Consider the following 17718-nt stretch of genomic DNA (forward strand, 5'->3'; position numbering starts at 1 on the left):
ATGGAGGTTGTGAGGAAGGAAGAAAAGGGAAGAGAGGTCTGAAGAGAGAAAAGGTGCAGGCAAGAAGACAACATGCATTTGGGAAGACCATGATGCATAAGCCAGGCAGATCAATGAGACATTTAATATGCAAGTAGGCATTTCATTGAAATAAAAGCATAAAAGAACAAAGTTCATTAAAAACTAAACCTCATACAACTTTGAATTCAAGACTGGTTTCCTCAAATTCTCTATTTCATTACTGTGTGCAAACAACTCAAAGTCATCTGCAAACTGCACATCTCATCTCCCTGAAATTCCTGGTCTACAAAAATCACATCAACCTCTCACTCCATCAGATTATTTTCAGATTAGTCACACTACTTAAGAGCTGTACTTTGAATATAAATCACAAAAACCTTCCAATAATCACAACTGGGGACAATACAGTTCCATGTACTGGTATTTTTCTTGTTTTGTGCTGGGGAGAAGAGTAAGTTAAGAATTTAGAAATGTAATGTTTCAAATAGTGACACTATGGAACACAAACATTTTAAAACTGGTAAATGATATTGCCTATGATACTCCATGCTGCTGTATCTCAATGAACATGAGATTACCTGGAGAATATGTAAAAAATATAATTGGTAATTTCTCAGTTTGATTCTCTGTTCTACTTTCCATTTTTCTAATTCTAGTTACTAATATGTTCAGTCTGCTGCACCAAGATTCACCCGAGACCTTACACTGTACAAAACCAAAAAAGAGATATTTCAAGATCAGTAATGCAATCAGTGCTTGCATGCAGGATTGGGAACGTTACCATGCTTTCCTGGCTTCATAGTTTGTATTTGGTGAATTACTTACCTAGAGAGTTTTAATATTAGAAAATTTTCTAATATTAGAAAATTATGTGTATTACACATAATTTAGGCAAACGCAGAAAGAAATGTAGAAAAAGTGTTTTGTCAAAAAGCAAGCAAAGCAAAGACAGAATGCTAACAGTTTATGAAATAACGTTGATTTGAACTGCATACCTGAACATAATGTCGGAGCACATAAACAATTTCCTCCTTTTGTGCCTTCTCAGATAAAATCTTGTGGAATTTGACAAAGTCTCTTGTGCCCATTTCTGCATACAGAATAACCACTGGGCCATCCTCTTTGAGAGTTGGGAATTTATGGTCTACCTTAAAAAGATATGGCCTGGGTCTGGTTTTAAAACAAATAATGGTGATATTATGAAGTCAGAAAATTATTAAAACAGTGGCAGTTTTTCTACTTCATAATTAATAAAACTAGTAAGTGTTTATATGCTAAAATTATACAATTCATGTTAAAATCATCACAAAATAATGATTGCTCACAAACAAACCCAGAACAACAAATTCATAAATTTAAGTATAAGAAACTGAAAAATTACCACCAGCTATAAATAACTGAAATATATTTTATCAAATCACAACACAAAGCATATGAAAAACATAGCACTTGGAGATTTTTTGCATCAGTAACAGCTTGAAACTTTTAATTTGAATGATACATTACATCTATCAGAGATACACAGAGCAATCAGTGAGTAACAGAGTAGCAGAGGGAGATTCTGTGAAGTTTGAGAAAGCTGTCAACACACCTGGAAACTAACTGGGGTTATACTATTTTGAAACCATCAGGCTCTGTTAATTTAGCTAATTTTGCAAATTTTGGCTGCCTACCTACACTCCTTATTGAAAACCAGGACTAGAAAAGTTATGCTGCAATGATTTCTTAGATGAATAAAGACATCTTTTGAATAAAACCTGGGAAAGATGGAGAAGTAACAGAGGATACGATTGAGTAATACACTCAAGGTACTAATTACTGATGAGCACACTTTTTCAAAGCTGCCTTTGCACTGACAATCAAAAGACCAGTGAGCTGTCTCTAAGCATGCCCAAGACAAGCTAGGAAACTCTAATTCAACACACAATACAGAACTGTGTGTGGGAGACACTCACCAAAGAGCCATGCTCAAAAGGTGTGAGCAGAACACCACAGTTTCCTTGATGTAAGTCTTTGGAACATATTCAATAAAAAAACCATGGAATCATTTACACTGCAAAGGTAACCTTTGGAGGCAATGTGCTGCAAACCCTCACTTCAAGCAGGAGTAATCTGTATGAGGTTACTCAGAGTTTTAACATCAGTGTCCTATGTAAGTTTGGTAGGTATGCAATCATGGACTCATTTGTAAGACAGAAACAAAAGGAGGGGCCCAGTTTAAGAATTAACTTGGGTGCAGGCAGTCAGGTGTCACAGAAATATCAGGCAAGCTGTCCCACTGATATCACAGGACAAGGCAGAGCAAATAGGTGAGATCCAGGAGTCTGAAATGGCTCTTGAATGAGTAATCTCTGTGGAAGAACCAATCCAGATTTGCCCCAATAAAAGCATGTGTGGGATGTGACTTGTGCAACTTCCTTCTCATAACCAGAGACAAGAGCTGCCACTTTCATGGAGAGAGTGGAAAACCTCAACCAAGTGAGCTTCTCTTTTTGTAATTAACTTTATCCACTCTACTTCAACCAACCAACTAAGGTGGTTACTGAATGCTGCCATGACTTGAATAGTGACAGTCTCATATCACAATGAACATGCTCCATGTTCATTAAGTGCTATAATGAAATAACACTGCACAGAGCTCCTCTAATGACCTCGGGTTGAGAAGTAAAGTGTTCAGCCCTTGTAAACCCAAGATAAGCCTCTGTTCTTTGTTTCTCTTCAACACTGAATAGTAGTGACAAGTAATTGATTCTCCCGCTCTTAGAACTGAAAGGTAATTAATTTCCTGCCATAAGAGATGCTCATAAGAAGACTGACTGAAAGACAAGGAAGAACAGCTGGGCAGACGAAAAGAAAATGATAAAAAAATTAAACAGATGTGGAGCTCAGCACTTGCTAATCAGTTACTAGGGAAGTACAGGCAACTATATGCTTGTCTAGATAGTACCCAGGATAGGATGCAGAAGCAATGGGAGAGAAGACAGCAAACATGTACTGACAAAAGTAAGGCACTGATTGTTTTGAGCAAAATGTGACTTCTATTAATGGTTCTGCTCCTCGCAGCAACAGCCCCAGAAACCTTAGTGTTGTGTTTTGGACAGCCAGCAAGATAAGCAATCCCAAGCATTTAACCATGTGTTCTTTGACATGCCCAGAGCCCTTGAACTCTAGAGCCATTGCACCTCCACACAAAGTATTTCCAATTAGACCCACACAGTCCATTGCAACATGGCCGAAAATGCAAAAGACATAATCACAGCTGCTGTTGCACAAAGGACTGAATGAAGCAAAACTTCAACCCTGACATGCAGAATATCTGGGGTCCTGGTCCAAAGAGCCTGAGACTTCCTGAAGGTTGGTTTGAGATGATGAATCCACACAAGAAGAATGCTGCAGCCTCTTCTTTCTCTTCCAGTGAGATTTGAAATTATCAGTCCCTAAAGTCAGGACACTTCTAGCACCCTCATCCAAATATGGTGAACAACTAAAAGCATAGCTTAAATAGGCTGGAAGAGTCATGACAGACAGAAGACATAGAAAGGAACACAAAGGAAAATACTTGGAAATAAAAACAATAATAAATCAAAAAGACCTCTTCTAAGAAGAGACAGAAAAAGAATGACTGGTTTAGAGCAACCAGCACACTGTCCCTTATATCATTTGTTCACCTGGTAGAAAGCAAAGAGGAGGAGCACAGCCCTACCATTATCACCTAGCCTAAATATCATCAGCACAGGTGAAGCATCTGCTACCCAGAGTACAAAGGGAACTAACAGTGGCAACAATTACCTGAACATGTCAATGTGAACATGTTTTTCTCAGAGTCTAGCTCCAGGTACTCTAAATATTTGAGGGACACAACTACTTTTGGAATGGTGAGAAGGAGGGAAAATTTATCAAGATTTTGTCCCTCCAACTCTGAATGGTGTGATGTGACTGACTGCGAAGTTATTGAAAATTGAAGAGCAATCAAATAAAGAAACTTCACTTTTGTTGCAAGTTCTTAAGATTTCTACAAGTCTATCTTTCTCAATTCTAAATAATTCAGGATTCTACTGTTTATTATTGTGATTTTCCAGAACTTCATAAATTTGGAAGTAATATCTCCAGAGTGGAGAATGTGCTGAATCCAGTTAATTGCTTTAAAAGTTTACTATATTCAGACATTGCAATAAAATGTTATGGTCTCATGATGCCTTAATATATGGCCACAAGAATTCAACAACATATAAAAATATCTGTAGTATATTTTGGCTTTTATCTAGGAAAAACAGACATTTTTTAGACATTACTATTTTTTAGAAGAATATAACTGGTGAAAATGGAACACTGTGAACTAGACAGAGTTGTTTTTACAGAAACCTTGGCTATTGAATAAACAAAAGACAATAATTTAGTAGGTTGTCATTGTATCAATGGACTTAGAATACACCACAAATCACACCTGTAGAAAACAAAATTATTTTCAGAAGCAACCAAGCCCCAAAGAGACAAATTTATAGGTTTTCAGGGTTCCCTCCCCAATTTATATTTGACAGAAAGCAAAATCCAAGAAATATACCCTACTAAATAATCTTTCAGCCCTGAATATCACCATGAAGTAGCTGAGGGTATGAACACTAATGTATATCATGGTGACCATTGCAGGGAGAGAAAAAAGAAAAAAAATTACACAGGGGTCTTAAAAACCACAAAATAATATCTTTTTTAAAACTGAGATTAAACATTATGCTTTCATTATTCTGTTACTGGTGTTTTGATAGGCTCTACACATTTTATTTCAGGGCTCAAATTAATTCTGGACTGATGTTAGTTACTACAGGACAAAACCAGCATAAAGGGCTGATATGTAAAAATCCAGCAAGAGGGGAGGAAAGGTTATGCCTTTCTATGCCCTGTCTATGAGACAGACTACTCTTCTACTCCTGTGCCAAGCCCTTGCATCCCAGACAACATCAATTGCAGTGACACTGACTATGAAGTACCCTGCTGACAGACCTGTGTCAGACATGTAAAACTCTTAGTTTCTATAGAAAAGCACACTGTAACTTAAACCTGACTACCCCATGTTTAAAAAAAAAAAAGGAAAAAATACAAAATTGTCCATACGATTAGTGGATCAAAGGTCTATGATTTTATTTTAAAACCACAGACCTACTCTACTTTGATTCATAACTGATGAACGCTACTAATATTAAGCTCCTTAGTAATCTACTTTTCCTCTTAAACCAGATCATTATATTTACCTCTTAGCAGCCTTCTTCAGCAGCTTTTTTATTTCATTAGTCTTACAGGTGTGCTTCTCATGGATAACCACAAATGCACGGCAGCCTTCTGGTGGAGGTTCATCAGCTGCAATCTAATATTTCAACAATTATACTCAACCAGAATGCTCTGATTGCACTTAAACTCACATCCCTTTGATTAAAATAACTCAACAGCTGCCATTAAGCTGTGTTTCTAATTAAGCCCGTTCAAAAGTGGGTACATGTGGGGGGAAAAGAAAGAAAAATAAAAAAATTAAAAGATTAAGACCCTTAAACCTTTGTGAGGTGTAGTCTATTAAATACAGTCATACTCCAGAAAATGAAAAGTAAATTTATGTTCTGTAAAGCCAGGACTAAGAAATCATCTCCACAAGCTAAAATCACAGCCTGTGATTCTCACTGAGATATTTTTAACTTTGGTTGCTATCAGCAATCATGTTAAAATCCGAAGATCAGACTTCTAAACCAATAAATCCCAAACAAAGAATGTCAATTTTTGATATTGTCTTTTTCCCATCCCCTGCCTTTTTTTAAAAAATCTACTCAGCTATTCCAATATGAAGTGGAATCATGTGACTGCATGTCAGTGAGTCTGGATTCACCAGCTGAAAGGTAAAAGCAAAAAGACATGAGTCTGAGATTATGATGTTCCTCCGAGAACACCTGCAAAACTCCCAAACTTTATTACAGCTTATCACCTTTCAGAAACATGGACTTCTCACTTTATCCTAAAGGTGGCATTGCTAAAAGGAGGAGTAGCAATTTTAGGTTTAGAGGCACAGTGAATTTGTCCTCTCACTTTTTCATTAATAAAGGCAGTTTTTCTAATTTTTCAACTTTTTACATACTAAAACAATGAGAAGGATGGTAAATCCACTAAATAGCAAATATAAATTACTTGAAGTTATGGAAATGTCCTACTCTGGAAACGTCTGCATTCCCACAGCATTATTTGGAACAATGCAAAAAATTCCCATTACTTGATTTTTCAAAAAATGAACAATTGCAAAAAAAAATCTACCCTGAAGGGAATGGTATCCATACAATTGAACATGAATATTTGATCCTGCTAATATAACCAGCTTATAAAGCATCACCTTTATCACATTTGATTCGAAATAATACTGGCATATATTTTACTGAACTGTAACAATGAACATTGTTTAGCCAAAATACCTCATTCAATCATGTACCAAATATATCAGGCAATACTGTCACCTGCTGAAACATCTGAACCGTTGGAGAGTAAGCCCGTATGGAAAGTGCAAACTTCAACAGATTGATTTGTAAATTGGATAAAAATTGTCCTGCTTTCTTCAAGATTAAATTGTAATAGGAGTACTCTGAATCTGTTAAAGAGAGAAAAAAAAGACAAGACAAACTTATAGTATTTAGCACTAAATGATGTGGCATATCTACCTACACTACATAATAAGCAAGCATTAATGCCAGTGCTGCTTGGCATTCAAAAGTCTTCAGTGTTGTTCACTAATAACTGTTTCCTTTCCTACGAATCCAGAGGCCTAATGACATCAAAAAAAACCAACAAAAGAGAGCTCAATAGCACTAGTGAATATTGAAATTACTTTCAGCAATATAAAAACCCACTCAAAAAACCTATGTGGAGAGACCTGAATAGAGCATTATTTCACAAATAATTTCCTAACATTTAGTTTTCAAACACTCCAACCATGCAAGTTACATAAATAAAAATCTTCTAAAGGTTTGAGCTACTCTCACATATTCTATTTCTTCCTTAAAAATATATTATAAACCAGAGTATGAGAATGGATACAACATGTGAAGTAGCTTCCTTGCTCCCGGCATATCTTGTATTTTCAAAGTCAAAATCAGGACTCTGAGTAAGAAGGTAAGTGGATGGTGTATGGGAATGACAAAAGTGATAATAGAGAACATTGGTTGGAAATAATTAACCTTCAATTCTCATTCCATAGGCATACTCAATTTTCATAACTAAGCAGCTTCTATCCTCTCATTTTCTTCTTTACAACCCTGTCGTGGTTGAACAAAAAATATCTTCTTTTGCTCTCAAAGCCTCTAGTACCTTCTTTCGGCCTTCTCCTCCTTAAAACACTCATTATTTAGAAATGCTGAGTTTGCTGTAATTCCCCAGAAAAAACCACTAACATTAGACAAGTACATAATCTGCATTTCAAGAAAGCTCCTTCCAATGAATTCTACGTGATGTCCTGGTTTCAGCAGGGGTAGAGGTAATTTTCTTCCTAGTAGCTGGTACAATGCTGTGTTTTGGATTCAATATGAGAATAACTTGATAACACATTGAAGTTTTAGTTGTGGCTAAGCAGCACTTACCCTGAGTCAAGGACTTCCCAGTTTCCCATGCCCTCCCAGCATGGTGCACAAGAAGCTGGGAGGGAGCATGGCCAGGAGAAGCTGCCCTGAACTGGCCAAGGAGTCACTCCATACCATGGAATGTCACACTTGGTACATAAACTGGGGAGCTGGCTGGGAGTTGTCAATCTCTGCTTGGGGACAGGCTGGCCACCAGTCAGTGAGTGATGAGCAATTGTATTGTGCATCACTTGAGAGAAGTTTTATTCCTCTCTTTTTCCTGTTGTTATTATTATTATATTTCAATTTATTTCAATGATTAAATGGTTTTTACCCCAACCCACAGGTTTTACCTTTTCCTAATGCTCTTCCTCATCCTACTAGTGAGGACAGTGGACATGTGCTACTGAGCTGCTGGCTGGAGTTAATCAGTGACATATAATTGTTACTGTCTTACATGAAATTCAATGGATGAAAAACCTACCTATGTTCTCTACACCTATACAGAGCCCTATCAGAACCCAAATGGCAGCAAAGCTGGGGAAGGCTCTCAAGAACAAGTCCTGTGAGAAGCAGATGAGGGACCTGGGGATGTTTAGCCTGGAGAGGAGGAGGCTCAATAGTCTCTGCAACCACCTGAAAGGAGGCTGTAGCCAGGTTGGGGTCAGCCTCTTCTTCCTGCTAAATACTGACAGGACAAGGGGAAATGTCCTCAAGCTGTGCCAGGGGAGGCTCAGGTAGGACATCAAGAAGAATTCTTTCACTGAAAGGGTGGCTGAGCATTAGAATGGGCTGCCCAGGGAGGTGGTGAAGTCACCACTCCTGGAGGTGACTGGATGTGGCACTTGGTGCTTTGGTTTAACTGAGAGTGGGAATCAGTCAAAGGCTGGACTCAGCCTTGGAGGTCTTTTCCAACCTTAATCATTCTATGATTCTAAATGAGATAAATTTGGCTTCACACATGCAAAACATTGAATATAAAAATCTGGAAGCAACAAATCCTTCCAGATTGAAACTTTTTTTCAATAACTGTATTTTCAAGTTTTCTTCAAATTATCTCCACCAAAATAAAATTAAATTTGAAATTCCTGCCTTTCAACTTGGCCTAAATAATAATCCTATTAAAGACAATAAAGAGCCATTAAATATGTAATTCTTAAGATACTACCTTAAAATATTTTTACCCCAAGTCTTTGAATTTTTTGTTTACAAATTTCATCTGTGCTTTCACTGGTGTATTTAAAACAGCTGACATTCTTTCCTGGAAGATGATTATGACTACTATGATTTCAATAAGTAAAAAAAAAGGATTTTTTAAATCTGCCTTCAAAAATGACTGTACAACATTGACAAGGATCTATCAAATCATCCACTCCTACTACTTCAACTTCTATTAACACTGTTGGCTTCACTTAAAACACAACTGTACTTTGAACTTCACCAAGACACATGAATCCATGCCAAATGCTATGAGCTATCTAATGCAAACCAAATTTTTAGAGTTTATTACACACACAGAATCACACAGAATATTCTGACATGGAAGGAACCCACAAGGATCCTCAAGTTCAACACTACAGTGAACTTAAGTAGACTCTTAAAGCCTGTACATGGATTGAATCTGTGACCTTGGTGTTACTACCCCCATGCTCTAACCAACTGAGCTAATTTCAGTTAATCTATGGTTTGAGCATTGCAAATCATTTTCACATAGTACCAAATCCTTTAAATTTGGTACCACCTGCCCTGCAAGCTCATTTTAACATTGCCAAAAGAGTACAATTCATAGTAAGGTTCTTATTTTGTTACAGGGAATCACAAAGAACCAGATTCTTCTGGTATAAAATCCTGCATGACAGCATATTACTACTAAATAATCAACAAAGTAAATTTAAAAGTAAATAAGAGACCACATAAACAGGACACAGTTCCAGACTGCAGACATCTGAAGGCACATGTATGAACTTCACATCTGCAAACTTTCATCCCAGCCATGTGAAATATTGCCTAGCAGCCAACAAGACCTGAAAAGCTCATTCTGAAGATGCCTTAATTTGTCTGCTGAAAAACTCTTAACTACTCCTGTAGCCAAATTGATTAGATTGACTACAGCAAGAACTGAACAGCCAGCGAAGCAAACTCACATTTAAATGCTGACATTTCCTATCCACAATTTACAGCAGTGTCTTTTATCACAGGCAAGTTAAACATAATTAAAAGAGACAACCAGGGCAGTCACACAAGACAAGACAGTATTATGGCACAGGTCCTCAGGCACACACAGCACAACGTTAACCTGAATATATGCAGGTAACCCACAAGAGAATTCAAAGTACTGAGACACAGAGAGTAAATGTAAGGGACATCATTAATCAGAAGAACACAGTGTGCTGGAATAATTACTTGGTGGGATGGATGGATGAGGATTGTTCCAAGTGCATAGATATGAATATCTAGATCCACAGATCAGCTAGGGAATTAGAGACCTCAGATAACAGCAGTTCAGGCAATCACTGGCCAGTCAAATCTCTCTGCCATCCAAGCAAGATGCCAGTAAAGAGTACTTTATTTTATTGCATTATGAGTACAGAAATCAGTTTGTGAAACTGATTCCTCTTGAATCTTTAAGGTTTATATACATATAAAAATACTTTTTAATTTAGTTGTGAATAATGTGTAGTCTTCTAAATTGCAAAAAATAATTTGCATGACGGTTGTTTACATGAAATATACAGTTACATTTTTTTCAGAGAAAATTGCTTCCATAGAGAAAATATGTTTGCATGTTGGTTTTGTTTTGGTTTTTAATATATATTTATGAGGCTGCTGAAAATTCAATATATAAACTGAAGCACTTGGGAAGACAGTAAACACTCAAGTGATAATTAGTCAGCAGGGAACTGGCTACTTACTTTCCCTCAGTGATCACAAATTAACCTTTAGGGATAAAAAAGTAGTAGCAAGTTAAAAATGCCATCTTCAGTGCCTTTTAAGTGCTGGTATTAGTATGAAATTTTTGCAGCTTTCATTTCTCTGTAATATACCTGCAGCCCAAAATAGGATCATCTGCCTTTCCTAGTATTTCACAAGTCTGACAGAAAATATGTTGCACATTAAGTAGATAAAAACAATGTTGTCCAGATTCCCTGAAGACATTAATTCAATACAGTGTATCCCCCCACCAACCTTTTCATATTTTCCCTATGGTATAATCAGACGCTGCCCAAGCTGATTTGAGTTCATATTAAAAAGGAAAAAAGTTAAAACCACCAAATACATCACCAGACTAAATGTTTCACCAAATTCTGTGTAGATAATTCCTACCAAATCCATTAAACTGCTACAAATATCACAGCTAAACAGACCATTAATAAACCTAATTCAGTATTGCTAAATATTTTAAATTAGCAAATTAACAAGAGATGTTGATTATTCTAAATTTAAAACAACAAGTAACAAGAATTTATTTTTAAAAAAACAGATTTAAAATAATCCAAGGGAGGATTTAGAAAAAAAAGCAAGCACTTGATTTTTTAAGTTGCCTTCTAGCTTTAACGCTTTACAACTCTTCTGAAACATTAAACTCTATGTTGGGATACAAGTCTATCATTGAATTCCTTTATACCAGATTTTCAGCTTCAAATCTAGGAATTCTTTAGCCTTTATGAAAATGTTTCCATTTAGGAAAATAAACAATGCTTTCATTTCCTGTTTATTCATCCTGTCTACTCTTGGCATCACTGGGAGAATAACTGAAAAGCCAATTGCCTCAACCAATCCTTTTGCAGCCAGATCCTTTAATTTACTGAAGCAGTTGTTGTTACATCAGTTTTAACACATCATGACCATCCCTCTGCATCAATCTGTCTGTCTTGACATGCAGCAGTTAGAACAGAACTCATATTCCACACTAAACAGAAGACCAACTTATCCTCAGATGTTATGTATTACACACCTCACTAAAGTGTGCCACTGCAGTCTTGCAGTACCAGATTCTTCACTCAAGCCAAGCAGTTCCTTGTAAACATCGAATGCAGACTTCCTGTTCAGGAAGAGCATCCATTTCCTTGGATTAAGACTACCCCAACTACGACTCAACTTTTAGGAAAACACCTTAGTGCCAGAACTTCAAAATTTCCTGTGCTCCTGTCATAGGTGTGTGTTGGCCACACAGATAAATACACACATCAACTATTCAATATACCTAATTAAAGTAGTATTTTTCAAGGTTCCCAACTGCCATCATCTAACAGTTCATTGGCAGGATAGGTCATGGAGATCATCCTACTGTAATTTATTTATTCTCAATCACAGAATTTATCCAGGTGAAGTAGGTGTTTAACTAACAGCTAATTTCAACAGACATTTGTGTCACTAATAATAAATGTCATTAAAGCTTCAAACCCCTTGGGAAGTGTGTCTAAACAATGAAAAAAGAGATGTCTAATAAAAAACCCCTGACACATCATCTAATACAGCAGTCTCATCTCAAAGCAATACCAACTGCATCTAAATCACTCATAGAAAAAAAAAGTAAGTTAAAAGTGACTTCTGGAGGTCACCTTATCCAAATTGTTGTTTAGATATATAATTTCAAGGCCTTACTAGGCTGCTCAAGGTCTCATGCAGTAGAATTTTGAATTATCTGAATTAATAGGTTCCAGAGGCTCCTGGAGCAGTGTTTCAGTGTTTACCCAATCCCATGGCAGAAACATTTTCTCTAATATCTAACCATAACTTCCATGATTCAACTTCTGCCCTTTGCGTTTTTTCATACTGCTGTGTACCTTCAGGAAGGGCCTGGTTCCACTTCCTTTGCATATTTCCTATTCAGAAACTGCAGATATGAGGTCTCTCCTTACTCCTTCTTTTCTCAGTTTCATTCACAGCTCTCTCGGCCTTTCCTCAGAAGGCTGCTCCACCTCCCTAAACACTGCAGAGATCCTCTCCTAGATTTGCTCCAATGATAGACTCTTGTCTTTCTTTTCACAGCGAGCCCCAGCATGGCCCCAGTACTCCAGATTCAGTCTTACAAATGCCTCATACAGGGGAACAAACACTTTCTTTGACCTGTTGGCTACCCTCTTGCTGCTGCAACCTGGCATGTAGTTGGCCTTCTCACTGCTTGCAAGGATCCCCATTCTGTCTCTCAAAAAACCAATTCTAGTCAATCAGCACCAAGATTATGCTGTTGATGAGATTATTCCAGCCCATGTGCAGGGAGTCTGTAAAGTGCCCTTGCTGAATTTCCCAGCGTTTCTGTTGGCCTGTCTCTCCAGTCTGCCAAGGTCCCTCTAATTACAGTCCTACCTTCCACATTCTCCTCCCAGTTTTGAGTCATTCCCAACCTTGTGGAGAGTGTAACATGTGCCACTGTCCTTTGGGCTGAAAAAGACCTTAAACAGCATTAGTCAACAGCACTTGCCTCAACAAATGCTACTAGCAGCTGATCACAGGTCAAATTCTGCACCTACTTCCATTTTCCATGTCCCCATGCCTTGTACAGGATGGCTTTTAGCAGCATTCACCAACTGGGCATTTTGTTCTCAGTGACTCTGGTTTTGCATATACTTCTGACTGTGGGATATTCATCTCACAGTAAGTTTGGGGTGTTTTTTTCATTTTCCCAGTTGATACTCTATAATTAAAATCACAGCTCTTCGTACATTTTCTGCTTTGTACTTTTTCTATTCCAAAGAAACAATGAGGAAAACAGAGGTAGACACTAAAGTCAAGCATCACATTTTACTCAATATAAAAGCACATCATGGAATCAAGAGCAGCAAAATTTTGTTTACCATGCATGTCCCTGTTCCCTTCCTAGTAATCTTTTAAGTCTCCTGGCTGCTTGGGACACTGCTGAGCATTCTAATAATGTTATCAGATGCACATTTTAAAGTTGTATTCAGTCAGTCACAATTGCTGAAACATGTTGTTTCTCAAGTTCTCTCTCCCATATACAGCATTTTTCATGTACCTGCAATTCTCACTGTCATTTTCTGCATGATCTTTATACAATTTGTTAGCTTATGACTAATAATTTGACATTCAATTCCCCTCAAGTCTCTTCCAGTGGCAGTGTTAGGTGCTTGCACTCATGCCTAAAGAGTTGCACTCTCCTGTAAATAAAGAGCAGAATGAAGCAGCCTTACCTTGTTTTGAAGCCTTTTTCACCTTGTTCATCTCTTTACCTACCAAGCAAGTCTGATACTGCCCAACCTGGTGTAAAGCCTCATCAGTCTCCCAATTTTTCATTACCATGCACATTTCTAATAAACTTCTCTCCAACGTTTCTTCTGGGGTGGCTTTTTACATTTCTTCTGCTGGATTTTATGCTTTGGTCTTCTCCCCAAATTTCCAAAAACTTAATATTCTTCTGTCCAATCATGCAAGGCTTTTTTAGTCCTATTTGGTCAGTGATAAAGTTTTATTCTAAAACATCAGTATTGATGCTAGAAAACAGTCTCCATGTATGAGTAAAAGTATTAAACTTTTCTGGTAATTGTTTAATTTTTCCTTTAGCATTACCTAGCATTTTCATTTTAGTTATTGCTGTGATTTTTTGCCCTGCAAGCACCCACCTTACAGAAAACATGAAGTTTCAATATCCTATAAGCTCTTGGCAAGTCATGTAAGCAGGTAGGTATCTTAAATCTTTACACTTTGCTCCATATTGTAAGAGCAGTTTGGTCCACCTCGTCTTCCTTTTTTTTGTAAACTCCTCTGCAAGTATTGCTCTTAGGGGAAAACATGCTACAACTTTCTGAAAGAAACCTACCCAGTAAGCAATAATGGAAGAGTCAGGTTTGATCTGCCTAGAACTAATTAATGTGTTGTGTCTCAAAGTTAAATAGAGCACAAGATAACATATTAAAAACCAGCATACTGTTTAACTTACCTCCTTGCTTATAAACTGTTAATTCCCGCACCGTTTCCAAGAACTGCCAAAACTTCTCATTACCATCTTCTGCAATAAATTCACTGTTTAAAAATAAAAATTAATTGTCCATAGGTTGATTTTGTCCAAAGATGTACCACAGCAAAAACCTTCAGTTGTTCAAAATAATAAATACCCATCAGCAACCGAACATTAGACATCCAATGAATAACAACCATCTCCACAGCATAAACACTGAACTGAGCTGTATTTTGGTCAAAAGATATTTTGAACAAAGTACTATCTTCCAAACTCATCAATCAGAGCTGTAAAGCATGCAGACTATTCTCTTGTTGCAGAAAATCTCCAAAATATTCACTTTATTTTTCCAGAGATATTCCAATATACACTTTGAAATGAAATCAATTCAGTACACAGATTTTATTAAATAGTAGCTAACTATACAAATAAGAACACACTCTCTGTCAGGTTATAGTTTTTCAATAAAATACAGGTTTTCATCAATGACATTTCCTTTGCATGGAGGGAGATTGTCAATCCTTGAAACACTTTCAAACATGGGTTAATCCTTACAAACCATAAAAGGTAAGGTTTACTTTATTCTAAATAAGGTTTACTTTATACTAAATACCACCCTTCCATTTTTGTTTTCAAACTGGAAGAGGCAAAATTTTGGTTAGATATACAAAAGAAATTCTTTACTCTAAGGGTGGTGAGGCACTGGATCAGGTTTCCCAGAGAAGCTGAGGATGACACATCCCTGACAGTGCTCAAGGCCAGGTTGAATGGGGCTCTGAGCAACCTGGTCTAGTGGAAAATGTCCCTGTCCATGGCAGGGGGGTTGGAACTAGACGGTATTTAAGGTCCCTTCCAACCCAAACCATTCTGTCATTCTATGATTTACAGGTAACATTTCTAAGGTTTGTAGTTTTCCTTACAGGAACATCCTGCTTATGTCTACCAAAAAGTTCCATTTGCTAGCATGACTATATTGTTTTCTAATCTTTACTTTGGAAGTTTGCCTCTCCTTTGATTACAGAAGCTTGGTGTTCTACCCTTCATGGGTGTTCTCCAAACGGCAGCAAGTAAGTTCAAAACCAAAACAAATTTAAGCCAAATGGGCAGGGGAGCCACAAGCATCTAAAACTGGAAAACGTTTTCCCTTTCTATTGTGAATCACAGAGTGGTTTGGTTTGGAAAAGACCTTAAAGATCATCTGGTTCCAATCCCCTTCTATGGGCAGGGACATCTCCCACTTGAGCAGTTTGCTCTGAGCCCCATCCAGCCTGGCCTTGAACACTGCCAGGGATGGAGCACCCACAACTTCTCTGGGCAGCTGTTTCACCACCCTCACAATAAAGAATTTCTTCTGTACATCTAGTCTAAACCTGCTCTCAGCTTGAAGCCGTTCCTCCTCATCCTCTCACTGCATGCCCTTGTAAGAAAGGCTCCCTCCCCATCTTTCTCGTAGGCTCCCCTCAGGAGACTGAAATTAGGTCACCCCAAAGCCTTCTGCAGGCTGAAGTTATAATTACAAGTTAACAATACCTTTTAAAAGTATTTCACCGTGTTTCACTCATATGTTCACATCTACACTAGTACCTTTATAATCACTTAACTAACGTGCAAACTACTTGGGAGCAGACGAAGATGTCACCCAGCGGAAGGCAGGGATGGTGTAATTGGCCCATTACATATCCGCGACCCAGCGATCTGCAAAACGCCTGAGCAGGGTAAATGCGAATTTACGCTCGTGCAGCTCCCTCACAGCGTGGGACAGCCTTGCCAGCACGGTCCACAGCACTTTCCGAGGGGAGAAAGCAGTTCAGCCTCACAGCCAAAAACTACTTTAACACACCCTCCGACAGAGAAACGCCGCCAGCCCTCCTTCCCGCTCAGCGGAGGGAAAAGGGGGTCCCTCCGCCCTCCTGCTCCCCAGGAGACAGCCGGGACAGACAGCGGGACAGAGCGGTGCTGGCAGGAGGAGCAGAAGGAGAAAGAAGAGGAGGAGGAGGCTGCACGCACCTCGCCTCCAGCAGCAGCGGGGTCGCCGGCCACTTCGCCGCCAGGCGAGCGGTGACGGGTTGTGAGGAGGAGGCCGGGGCGGTGCCGCAGGGGCACGGCCGGGCGCCCAGCAGGGCGAGCAGCAGCGCGGGCGGCAGCAGCGGCGCCCAGCCCGCCATGAGGAGCAGCGGCGCCCGGGGACGCCCAGCCCCGCACGGGCCCGGCGCGCGCCCCGCCCGCACAGCCAGCCGCTCTCCTACTGGCTGCACCGCCCCCTCGGCGTTGCGCTATTGGTCAGCGCGGAGGCCAATCAGCGGCTGACGGACAAAAGCAGGGGGGCGGCCGGCGCCGTGACACGCGGCGCCAGGAGTGCGCAAGCGCAGGAGCGGCGCTACCGCCCCTCTCTGTCCTGAGGCGCGTCTGGCCCCGCCCATCTGCCGGCATCGGGCAATCCCGTTATTTTTAAATTTTTTTCTTTTTTTTTAGGTTTCGGGTTGTTTAGTGCAAGCGTGTGGTTTACGTAGGGTGATTTATCTAGGCTTGGGTGGCGCTGGCTGCAGGAAGGACATGGCTGTGTCCAAGGACAGCAGCCGCCTGCGCTGGCGCTCCCCCAACCTCCCGCTGACCGTGTCCTGGCGGGCTGCTCTTCCTCGGCCTTTACTACGAACAGCAGTAAAAGTTTTACTCTGGGTGAACAGTTTCAGACCAAATATACACATACAGTTGTTCCTCTGAGAGGAAGGCATTTAATTTCCCTTTCCTCCAAGTTTTCCAAACCCACTTCTATTTCGAGATGCGTTTTGTTTACTAGCTGCATTTTTTTTTTCCTCAAGAAGCATGAGTTTCACAGGAACTCTGCCTCTACCTTCTGCCTAGCTTACCTTGGAATTTCCAGACTCGTGTTCTCTACTTTCCATTTTTCTTTTCTGTGTTCAAAATCTCCGTAATTCCATTTCCTCAACAAAGCTGCTACATTCTCTGAGGTTTTCAGACCTAAGAGAGCGTGGTGCTGCTGGAGCTGTATTGTGGGATGCTAATACAGAACAGCTCTGCACAGTTCATTGGAGGAGGAACCTCCCAGATGCGTTAAAAATAGGGGGTATTGCCTTTTCCAAAATGTGACTCATGGAACTTGAAGCTGAAACCTGGAATGACTCATGAAACTCAAAATTGAAACCTGGAATGTGTCACTGGTGCATACACTTTAATTTCTTT

The 17718-nt window shown here is 39.2% G+C and overlaps 1 protein-coding gene across 3 annotated transcripts in view; it reads right to left on the minus strand.

The window, feature by feature from the left end:
- The window catches only part of UGGT2 (UDP-glucose glycoprotein glucosyltransferase 2), a 76463-nt gene extending 59781 nt beyond the window's left edge, over positions 1 to 16682 (minus strand). For 2 of the 3 annotated variants that reach the window (XM_063149552.1, XM_063149554.1), the window contains exons 1-5: positions 16525 to 16682; positions 14500 to 14582; positions 6507 to 6637; positions 5268 to 5380; positions 1017 to 1191 (exon numbers count right to left, since the gene is read on the minus strand). In XM_063149552.1, coding sequence (XP_063005622.1) covers positions 1017 to 1191; positions 5268 to 5380; positions 6507 to 6637; positions 14500 to 14582; positions 16525 to 16682 — 660 coding nt within the window. Of the gene's footprint in view, positions 1 to 1016; positions 1192 to 5267; positions 5381 to 6464; positions 6638 to 14499; positions 14583 to 16524 lie in introns of those variants that run through there. The other variant, XM_063149553.1, reaches the window with a different exon arrangement.
- Between the last annotated feature and the right edge of the window lie 1036 nt (positions 16683 to 17718).

Source organism: Melospiza melodia, chromosome 2, assembly GCF_035770615.1.
Source record: "Melospiza melodia melodia isolate bMelMel2 chromosome 2, bMelMel2.pri, whole genome shotgun sequence".
In the NCBI taxonomy this organism is placed as follows: domain Eukaryota; kingdom Metazoa; phylum Chordata; class Aves; order Passeriformes; family Passerellidae; genus Melospiza; species Melospiza melodia.